General features: G+C 34.3%; 2 protein-coding genes across 3 annotated transcripts in view; both read left to right on the top strand.

The window, feature by feature from the left end:
• LOC112525431 (transcription factor PRE6-like) overlaps positions 1 to 1073 on the top strand; it is a 2168-nt gene extending 1095 nt beyond the window's left edge. Inside the window, exon 2 of the mRNA XM_025135558.1 lies at positions 778 to 1073. Within this exon, the coding sequence (XP_024991326.1) occupies positions 778 to 930 (153 nt within the window). The 3' untranslated portion in view covers positions 931 to 1073. The remainder of the gene's footprint in view (positions 1 to 777) is intronic.
• Positions 1074 to 3639: 2566 nt separating this feature from the next.
• On the top strand, positions 3640 to 11010 carry LOC112525394 (binding partner of ACD11 1). 2 transcript variants are annotated; one of them, XM_025135511.1, is made up of 5 exons: positions 3640 to 3747; positions 4833 to 4953; positions 8438 to 8513; positions 9305 to 9418; positions 10315 to 11010. In XM_025135511.1, exons 2-5 carry the CDS (start codon positions 4841 to 4843, stop codon positions 10744 to 10746), a joined length of 735 nt encoding a protein of 244 aa, XP_024991279.1. In that variant the 5' UTR covers positions 3640 to 3747; positions 4833 to 4840; the 3' UTR covers positions 10747 to 11010. The 2 variants fall into 2 exon arrangements, with proteins under 2 accessions (XP_024991279.1, XP_024991280.1); XM_025135512.1 differs by lacking the exon at positions 3640 to 3747 and adding an exon at positions 4299 to 4429.
• Positions 11011 to 11553: the final 543 nt, after the last annotated feature.

Below are 11553 nucleotides of genomic sequence, written 5' to 3'. Positions count from 1 at the left end.
AACTTCATCAAAAAAAGTATTATATGAAACAATTTCACAAGATTAAACAAGTTCATGAAAAAATTTCATAAGATTAAACAATGAAATCGACAGATGAAGGTGGTTTGCACGGTTTACACAAATGAGGGCGGTTTTCATATGATCACTCCTCTATATATATAATATATATATTTATACTTAGAAAATTGGTGAGACGACTTAAATAACACATAACTTTCATAATAAAACACCGTGAAGATTTGTGAAGGTAAACTTTTATATAGTGTTAATATTTGAGGTTTCTTGTTTTTCATACATTCAAAATGAATCGTTGTGCAGTTTCAGTATTATTTTGTGATTTCACGAGTGTCATGTGAACCCAACACTATATATATATATATATATATATATATAGAGAGAGAGAGAGAGAGAGAGAAAGGTGAGTTATTATACAACACTTTACATTTGTACAATCAATACAATTCAATCTCAACCGTCCATTTAATTCGATGAATATGTAATTTCATAGAAATTTTGATTATTTCATAATATAAAATATTGATTATAATTAATGAACATTATTCATCTTTCATAAATATTTGAGTCATAATAAATGAATTCTCATCATTTCCATAAATATTTCAAATTATTGGGTTGTATTGGTTGCACAAACACTCTCTCTTTTTCTTGCTATTTAAAAAACAAAGAATGTATTTAATGATAATTAAAGAATTGATTTGATTAATGTAATTTAATTAATTAATAATTAATAAAAGTTATAATTAATTATGGGTGTAGGTATCAGCTTCAAGAGTGTTGCAGGAGACATGCAATTATATAAGAAGCTTACACAGAGAAGTGGATGATTTAAGTGAAAGACTATCAGAGCTTTTGCAATCTACAGACACCAACAGTGCTGAAGCAGACATTATTAGGAGCTTATTTATGTAACCCATTAATTACTTATTACTTCTTAATTAATTAAGCAATTAATGAACAATTAATTATATGATACCTGTCTTTTTTACGTTCTAAAATATATGCTTTAATTCAGTTTCATAACCATATATTTATTGAATAACTGTTTTGTTTTGTGTTATGTAGGTTTATTTATCCCACACATTTTAAATTATCGTTTCAAAATTTATTATGGTTGTTTGTTTACTTCTTAATAGTTTCATTAAGAGAGGAATCTTGTTTGACAAAAAAAAATATGTCTCTTAATGGTTCTAAAACCCTATGAATGATTTTGTATCTTGGATCTTCTTTAACCATTCAGTGCCCTAATTTCATTGTAAATAATTACCAAACAATTATATTTCCTTTTGTATTATATCATGAAAGTCTTTTAATTATTCTGCACCAAATCATTCAGCAACTGTCAAACAACGCTTTAAATATAGTTGACAACTAATGAATGACTTAGCAACCGTCTTATATGGTTAAGGTGATTTTATTGCATTATTTTAGTTTTATTTGAGATATATATGTTATAAGGGACCTTTTATCGACAACTCCCTAAATTGCAAGGTCTTTGAGAATAAGTACATCATGTACCATTTGATATAATTTTTTTCTATCTAAATATAATATTTAATATATTGATTAATATATATTTGTTTCACATGTATTATGCGACCCTTTTTTTTTTGTGTTTGTAAAACAAAAAATTCATGTAAAAAAAGTTTCACATTATGAACCGAATCATATGTAACAAACACATGATATGAAAACAAATATATATAGATATATAAAATACTATACTTGAAAAAAATTCATGTGAAACAAAATCTTAAGATTAAGATAGAAAATCTTACGGATCTCATAAATTTTAGAGTTTCAAATGATTAACATGTTATACACACACACACACACATATATATATATATATATATATATATATATACATAGTGACACGTAGTTTAAGATGCAAACTAATCAATTAAGATATTAATGAAAATGATATGATTCATTTATTATGATATAGTATTTTTGAAAGATGATTAGGATTCATTAACTATGATCAACGCTTTATATTATGAAACAGTTAAAACATTTATGATATCATATATTCATTAGACTAGATGAACGGTTAAGATTGATTCATACGATTTATAAGAATTACATAGTCTGTATCTAAAACCTCCTACATATACATTTGTGCGTATTGTTTTATTTAATGCAAAATATGTTATAACTCGAATCATTTTACACAACGTGATAATCATGCTTCTCTGATCAAGAGCTTTAGAAAGATCACCTTCACTCATATTCCAAGAATCTTTCTAGATTGGAATCCTTAAAAGGATGTCTTAAAAGTGATTCCATGGAAATGTGTAATCTTATGCACGTGGAACGGCATCACGATGCCAGTCATTGTTGGACGAGGCATCTGTGCCAATGAAAGTACGTGAATCGTGTGGTTGAGATTGGTACGTTTGATATATTTCACACCTGTATTAGCTAGATCTGTTAATTAGTGACTGCTATCGCTTCATAAGAATCTCAGATGAAATGGGCTGATATGACATGAGAATTATATATTATATTCAATGATTATGTTATCATGCTTCTTTTAAACGATTTTTATATGTATATTTGTTTTTATATTAGAATCACAACATGGAGAATATGATAACGTATGATATTTTTATGTGATTTATCAACACTGATTAATACGGTGCATGCCATCGTCATCCATATGAGACAATCTTTCAACACTAATTAATACAGTGCATGCCATCGTCATCCATATCGCCATTAATACTACCATCAAATTCAACCAAATACGTATAAAAAATGTTGAACTTCTATTAATCTTTTATCCTTTTTTGCCAAATTATTTTCAATTCATCAAATTATTAAGTTACATAAAATTCCACGATAGTAGTTCTGATCTGAACCTTTGATCACTTTTAATCTCACCTCCATCATATGAATTGTGGATCTCATTATTGTTGATCTTCAATTGAAAATTTTGATCTAAGGATGAAAGATCATTCTCACCCTTGTGACCATAATTTTCATTATCAGTGGAACCGTACCCAATTACTATATTGGATATAATAGGGAACAAGAATACATAAACTAGCAAATTGTTATTTCACACAAACTTTAAGGTAAGAACCAATATTTTTTTATACAAGAATTCAAAGAGGGTGAAATTATTATAAGAAACTTCACAAATTATCTGCTATTTCTAGAAAGTTATACTTTTTGTTTAAAATGCAGCCTTAAATGCTATTTCTTACGTAAAATACATATACCATTAGAATAATAAATGGTAAATTGCATTAAAAACTAGCGTACTTTAACTTGATTTTATTTTGGGTAACTTACTTTAAAACTTTCATTTTAATATCTAAGATGTAAAGTTTTAAACTTGTAAGTACCCGGGTAATCAGTTGAAGCATTAACCGGTTATCTTGATGATGTGACAAGTGACGTGATATCCAACTTAGTATTATTTACTGATGTGGTTAGTGACATGGATTTTTTTTAATCTAAAATTAATCTTCAACCGATTATCCAAATAATTAAATGTTTAAAACTTACATCTTAAATAACAAAATAAATTTTTTAAAAATAGATTACTTTGAATTAACTTAAAATACATCACTACACCACTAATAAAATCACAACGCCTCTTACGTAGCATCTGGAACAACTTTATCAATATTGAGGTCTGTAAAGTACTGTTCTTAATTTTTTTGGGTGCAGGGACTTCACTCTCTCTCAAGATCTCGCCCTATCACTGAAAGATAAGTGGTACGTTACGGTTGGATCAATTAGTTCTCTACTCGATCGATGTGTTTTTTTTGTTATCCAATACAGTCTTTTGTTAATCTGTAGGTTCGTTCTGTTCATGTTTGTTATTGAATATGATTGGTGGATGGTTCTGAATGATTTTCTATAGATCTGTTCAACTTCTATCGATTACCAAATTAAGTTGAAATTGGTAGTCTTTGTGTCGGATCCAATATAATCCGTGTTATTAGTTAGGGTTTGCAAGCTTTCAATTTTCAGAAATTTAACTGCGAAGAACAGTTTCGTGAAGATAGTAAATTAGGTCGTGACTGTTCCCTTTTGTTTCAATCGTTTTATATAAAGTATTTTGTTGTTTCCATCGACGATCAAAGGCTTAACCTAGTTTTGGGGTTATGCATTATGTGATCATAGATACAGTAAAACTTGGGTATGAGAACCGATCAGTTGTTGATTGGTTGTTTGAAAGGCGATAGATAAGCAAATACTACTTGTCCTTCACTCCTGTTCTAAGATGCAGAGTTGACATGGTACACTATTTGTGCTCGTGAATGTTTATTTAACTTCAGCTGCTTCCTGAATTTGAGAATTCACATATTTGGAGTTTCATGAGTTTTATATAGAGCATGCTAGCAGGTATACCTTTATTACTTTAGGAGTTTCAGAACTTGTACCTTGGTCATTGGTGAGTTTAATGGTATTTTGATTAGTGTAGTTAGAGTGATTTGCAGTATCTTCTCTTTTAGAATCCTTTCTTAGTTGATTATCAGGGTTTTATGATTTCTTCTGTTTCATGTTATCTTGGTATAAAAGACTTGTCGTGATGATTGTTTTTCGCCTTATCGTATTCTCGTCATGGGCAATATATCTATCTCAAGCCAACTCTCAACCTTTTGATACATTTAACTAGCGTTTTTCAAGGTTGCGTCATATTAATCCCGGCAAAACCCTGCTGATAACTTCTACAACTCTTGTCCGTGACTATTTAAGAGTACTTGGTGTTTCTTAGTTGTATTCCTTGTAGTATTGAATTAACTAGTTGACATATGTTGTTGGCTGATTATGTACATGTATTTCCTATTTGGCAGATTCGGATATGACTCTAGAACATATTGTCGAAGTTACAGGCCTGTCCCCTAAGGCAACAGAGCAAGATGTCTACACTTTCTTTGCTTTTTGTGGCACGATCGAACATGTTGATATCGTCAGGTGATTTTGGATTGTGACATCCCTTTGAAATTTATGGAATCAGTGAATTTTATATTTGATTGGTAATGTACTTGTGTATGGGAGATGCGGTTGTCCCCTTATTTCCTTGAGTTATCATTATGCAACCCTATCATCATTTTACAAATTATTTATATTTTTACTGACAGTTACTTGTCAAATAAAATAAAATGTTTTCTCTTAACATAATAATAGTTGAGACTTCGTTGGTAAGTTTTTGTTGATTTTATTTTGTTCCTGCGTGTTCAAGTTTCCCCATTCTCAAGCGAATACATAAATACTTGTAGTCTCCCAATTACAAAACACTTGCTGCAAACACTGAAATATTGTAGGGTTGAAAAGTGTTGAAATCAAAGGTGGAATATAAGGGGGTGCTTGGTTTATTTCACCGGAATGAGAATGGATATGATGGGGGATGGGATGGGAAAGCGTATTCTGTTTCATTGGTAATCCTAGGATGGTGGAGGATCTAGTGACCGGCGGTTAGGGCTTGAGGGAAGCTGTTGAGCAGGAGGTTGGTGCTTAGGGGAGGTAGTCGCCTAGTCGGCGATCAGCACGTGAAGGAATCTGTTGAGTAGGAGGTCGGCAATTAGGTATCGAGGGAAGGTGGAACGATGAGAGTAGGTAAGAGCAGCACGGAGACTGGACGGAAGCTGTTGAGCAGGAGGTTGGCAATTTGGGCTCGAGGGAAGGTGGAGCGACGGAGCAGGAGGTTGGCTGTTAGGGGTCGATTAAGGCGATGGAGAAGGAGGCAACAAAAGAAGAGGGCGAAAAGTCGAGAAAATAAAAGAAACCAGGGAATGAAAATTCATCCCCCAGTTTACTGGGGTATGGGTGATTACCGACTTTTAAGTAACTATTCATTGCATTGTATTGAACCGAGCAACATTCTCATCCTCATTCCCCACCCCCTAATACCTCCAACCTAGTACCCCCTGAATTTGTACAGTTGCCACGCACTTTGCATCTTAGATGCTGAAGGTTAAGATAACATTGTTCATATCCTTACATGTACATTACCTTATAGATTGTCCTTGCCTAACTGTTAATGCTCCAAGAAGGCTATTGATGATGAATAAATGGAGGATATATGAATTTCATTATCAGGTATAAAAGAACAATTTGTATTGAAGAAAAGGTATGCCAATCCAGTTTTGGAAGTCTTTTAGAATACCAAGATCTTGAAGTCTGTTCCCTATCCATGATTCTTTATAGATATAAAAGAAATAATGCAGTTTGCTGTCTATAATTTTTTAATAGTGCGATGAAACAAGGAAATTGCCAATGATTTGGTAGAAAACTCCCGTAGACTCGTAGAGAAGTGGTCTAAAAAGTTCAGAGAATAGAACAGGGAGACAGCTATCATTAATGTAGTAGCTTCAGGTGTTGCTATGGTACTCCTGGAGAAGAGAATTCTCTCTTGGAAACATAGAGGATTCAGAGCACTTCAAAGGCAGCATTTCCACCAACTGTGAGGATGATCAGAGAAATGCAAAACGAAATACATCCTCATCCAAATAGATCAAGTATGTTCTATTTGGAGAGGACAGGATGTGTCGCTGATTGCCTCAGCCTACACTGGTTTCAAGGGAGTAGAATAAGAGGAAATGGCATGATTCAACACAAGCTGATAGAAGTATCACTCTTGCTAAGAAAGGCATGCAGCTGGATCTGATAGGTTATTTGCTTTGGCTTCTCCAAAAGGACTGAGGTCCCAGAAAACGATGAAGATTTCTCCCTAATTGGTACAGAAAAGAAAATGATGAAGATTTCTCCCTATTGTATTAGAAACCCAAAGTGGTACTAAATTGATGAAGATTTCTCCCTAATCAAGTGAACAGAGAACAAGATAACAGTTAGGGTGTGTTTGGTACGTTGGACAGGGTGGGACAGGACAGGACAAAACACAATTGTCCTATGTTTGGTGTGGCTTTATATGGGACTGACTAGAACTAACTAGAACAAGGGTGGGACACGGTAGTCCACCCTTTACCCCCTGGAACTAAATAGAACAAGAAAAAATTTACCACTTTACCCTCAAAAACCTGATACGCATACTGTGCCTTCTTCCCCTTCACAGCGTCGCCTCCATCGCTTCCACCGTCTCCTTCATCAATCGGTCTCTCCTCTCCTCCATCGCTTCCACCGTCTCCTTTCTCCATATTCTTAGGTAATCGATCTCTCCTCTCCTTCATAGTCCGCTCAACAGTTTTCTGTTTATACTCGATTTAGGAAAACTCGTAGAAGAACTCGACAGTATATATGTTTGCTGTTTCTACTCGACAGTATCGACTGCTGTTTCTACTCGATTTTGCATTTTGTTTGCTGTTTTCGCAAATTTTAAACCAAACCCTAACCTCTCCAATTCTCCATTTTTTTTGACGATCCTTTCTCGATTTATGTGAACAAGTGGAATGGGAGGTTGATTTATGTGAACAAGTGGAATGGGAGGTTTATCTAACTCTAATCGGCGATCACCTTATTTCATTCAGGTAGGCATCTCTGCATCTGTGTTCCGTGACTCTGTTTTTTCTTTTTTTGAACTTTGATTCTGATTTATTGTTTATGTGGAAATTGGAATGGGAGGTTGATTTATGTGAACAAGTGGGTAGAGGTTACTGACTTTGATTTATGCTATATCGAGTATAGTTGTTTGGATCTTTGATGAGTTCATGTTGAAGGATTTTAGATGTTGGTTTGGGTACCCAATTGTAAGCTTCGTGTTCTCAGTTTCTTGGTTCACTCTCGTAAATTATCGTTTAGCATCTGTTTGCTATTTCTACTCGATTGCTGTATCGATTGCTGTTTTGTATTGATTTTGTATCGATTGCCTGTTTTCAATCGATTTTGCTACTGATTTATGTTTGTTGTTTGGATCGATTGCTGTTTTCAATCGATTTGTTTCGATTATTTAGTGAAAAAATACTAAACAGCTCACTGGGGGTAAATTGGTCATTTTAACCTGTTCTGTCCGGTCCTGTTATGTCTTACCAAACGCTGAACACCTGTCCTGTCCTGTCTGCATACCAAATGCACCCTTAAAGAAATGAGAAAAAGTGGTCCACACAGAGTAATGGTAGAAGCAAGATAATGGTAAAAGAGAACGTTTTGAGAGAACAATACTTCCACCAAAGTAAGATTCTTGCAAATGAGATATGTGGAAGTCTGTCAATGGGATGTGTGGGCTTAAAAGTGCTTTTGATAAAAACGTCTTCATCATTGATCCAGCTGGGGTAACCGGAGATTATTAATCCTTTGGGTTTAATCCCTTTTTTGTCCCAAGGCATTTTCTTCTTGTTTTGCAAGTGTTGAACCGTTGTCTAACTTTTTTGTTTTTATTGTGGAGAACTTGATCCTAGTTCTGTCTTATTAATTGCGATTTTCAATTTGCTTTCCTGGATTAACTTTTATAACTGTAATTACTCACTGCTGTCCTGATTAGAGGTATTTTTTATTTAATAAACAGGGCTGGTGAGTATGCATGTACAGCTTATGTGACATTTAAGGATGCTTATGCTCTAGAAACAGCTGTCTTGCTCAGTGTAAGTTATTCTCATATGGTTGCAATATGCTCGCTTGCAACTGTTTCCCCGCAATTAGAGATTTTTGTTTCTATTTTCTTTTTAGTTTTAGTGCTTAAATGGAGTGACAGTGCACTATATATGCATATCTATGTAAGATCAATTGCACAAGAGATTTGGCAAGATCTTTCAATTTTAACTGGATCTCTGCTTCAGACACCACTACTTGGGAACAAATTCTCCAGGAAATCACTTTATCCAATGCTCAATGTCCTCCATATTTAGAATTGTAGCTGAACTACTCTTCAGCTGCTTGATATACTCATCTCGATGTAGCTGCTTTACTTTTACGTGAGCAATGTTCCTGATGGTGACATGACATGTTCCTTTGGACCGGACCACTTATTCTTGTTCATTTACCTAAGGTTTCTCTGGACCGCTTAATGAGACTCGCAGCTTATTCGGTCAGATATACATGACTACTTGGTAGTGGCTTAACGATATAGAAAATGGCTTATTCAGTAAGTTTCTAGGGGGAGCTTTATGCAGAAAGCCAAGTTTTTTCCAAACTTGCATCTCCCAATTAAAAAACATGCTCCTTTCATCTATAAAAAAAACCCTCCCAAACAAAAATCTTTCATCCTATATAAACAAATTAATCCACACAGACTACTTTATCCATATAGAACTTAATGGAAAACCAACCAAAAAGTCCCTTGCTTGCACTGGTCCTTCACCGTCTTCTTTTCCATTTATAATTACCTCCCGTTAAAATTGGAATGCTTAATGTTATTCTGTTCAAACTCTTCCAGGGAGCCACACTTTTGGATCAGACTGTATGCATTACGCGATGGGGCCAGGATGTAGATGAATCAGAGTTTTGGAATAGACCTTCATGGTCACCTGACGATGGGAGTAGTTCAAATGTAATGCATCTCTCTCTCCCTCTCTCTCTCTTATGAGTGAATGAAAAACTACTAGCCTCGATTTTTAATGAGAGATACGGTAAAAAAAGAAGAGAAATTTTACGATCTTAAGGGTGCGTTTGGTACCAAGACATGCAAGACAGGAAAAAACAACTGTTTAGCGTTTGGTAAGACAGAACTGGACATGACGGAACAAATAAAATGACCAATTTATTCTTAATTAATTGTTTATATCTTTTATATATTTCGATTAATTTATAATAAAATAAATATTTTTATGACAAAATATATCATTAGAAAGTTTTCATCATCACGATTAAAATGACACCAAAACAAAAGATTATATAATTTCCAATTGTTATTTGTTTTCTACATTTTTTTTGAAGTATATAATATTTATATACGGCAAATGCAACAAATAAACTCACACACTCTCCTCGCCGTTGGTGAGGTTTGAACCCTTGACCTCCTAGGAGGCCAAGGACTACAATACCGCTAGGCCAAAGGCCCTTTGGCACATTATTTTATTGTTATCAATATTTAATAAATTACGTCAGTTAACCAAAATATAAAAACCGTATGAAATTAATATTTTGAGGAGAGTAAAGTGAAAGTTTAAAGAGTATAATATACAATAAATAAAATTTAAAGAATGAATAAAATGTAAAGAGGGAGGCGTATTATAGGTCTATTCCGCCTTGTTCCATGTTGTTCCTTGGGGTGAGGGTGGAACATGCGTGTTCCACTTTGTTCCACATAAAAGTTATGTCAAATATGAAACAATGTAAGTCCTGACTTGTTCAGTGTAGCAAAGATGCACCCTAAATATTAGTGTTCCAACTGGACTCTTTGGTCAAACGAAACAACTCTGAAATTATTCAATCCATTCATATTAGGTGTCGCCACAAGCAAACCAATATGCATACACAGCTGGGGAAGCGGTGACTCTGGCTCAAGACGTGGTCAAGACCATGTTAGCCAAAGGCTATATTCTGGGCAAAGACGCACTAGGCAAAGCCCAAGCATTCGATGAGTCACATCAAGTTTCCGCCAGTGCGGCTGCCAAAGTTGCCGAGTTGAGTGAAAGAATTGGGTTGACCGACAAGGTGTTTGCTGGAGTTGAAGCGGTTCGATCAGTAGACCAAAGGTACCACATATCCGACACCACCAAATCAGTTGTATCGGCTACTGGAAGAACAGCAGCAGCTGCCGCTACTACTGTGGTTAACAGCAGTTACTTCTCGAAAGGTGCTCTTTGGATGTCTGATGCTCTAAACCGAGCTGCGAAAGCTGCTGCGGATCTCGGATCTCATGGTATTAGCAAATGAAACAATAATTAAAATTATTGGTTTCTTAATCAGCAGATAAATTGTGTTGATCGAAGGTGAAGTCTGGATTCTGATAGAATCCGATGCATCAGTGCCGGTATGATATAACCCAAATTTGAAGGCTTGTAGTATGTATAGCTGTCATATGTAGGTTTTATGGTTTGTAGCCAATAAAGGTTTTCCTTTTCAATACCGTGTGGTTTCGTACTTCCTATATTCACCTCTTTCTTGCTTTGTAAATCAATGCTTTACACTCGGGATCCTTGCCCCATTTTACACACTACTTTTGAGCTGGACCACCATTTTTGTTCATGATTCCTTGAGCAAACTATAAATTTGGTCCCTATGATTTGTTAAAAACAAGGCTTTTTGTTCTTGTAGTTTTAAAATTACAAGATGGTCATCAGGGTTTATAGAAATGTCCGTAATTGGTACCTCTTTTTAAAGACTGTTAAAAAGTTCGTTAAATTGGGGGTATTTTTTTGTTTTTTTATCAATCTTTTTTGTCATTTACCTTATCAAAAACCATAGACCAAATTATAAAATCGGTTTTGATAGGTTAAAAGACAACAAAGTTGTTAAAAAGACAAAAGTGCTCTTCATTTAACGAACTTTTAATGGTCATTAGAAGGAGGGGTCAAATCGGGACGTTTTTACCAACCATGACGACGATCTTGTAATTTTGAAACTACAAAGATGAAAACTGTTATTTTCAATAAAACATAGGGACCAAATTTGTACTTTACTCTTATTCTTTATTTGAAAATCTTAAAAGGTAAAAAGAGAAAGTAATAAAAGATAGTGAAG

Source organism: Cynara cardunculus (genome assembly GCF_001531365.2).
Source record: "Cynara cardunculus var. scolymus isolate 2C chromosome LG 13, CcrdV1, whole genome shotgun sequence".
NCBI lineage: Eukaryota > Viridiplantae > Streptophyta > Magnoliopsida > Asterales > Asteraceae > Cynara > Cynara cardunculus.
Note: the sequence above shows the minus strand (reverse complement) of the source record. Positions and strands in the feature narration are given on the sequence as shown.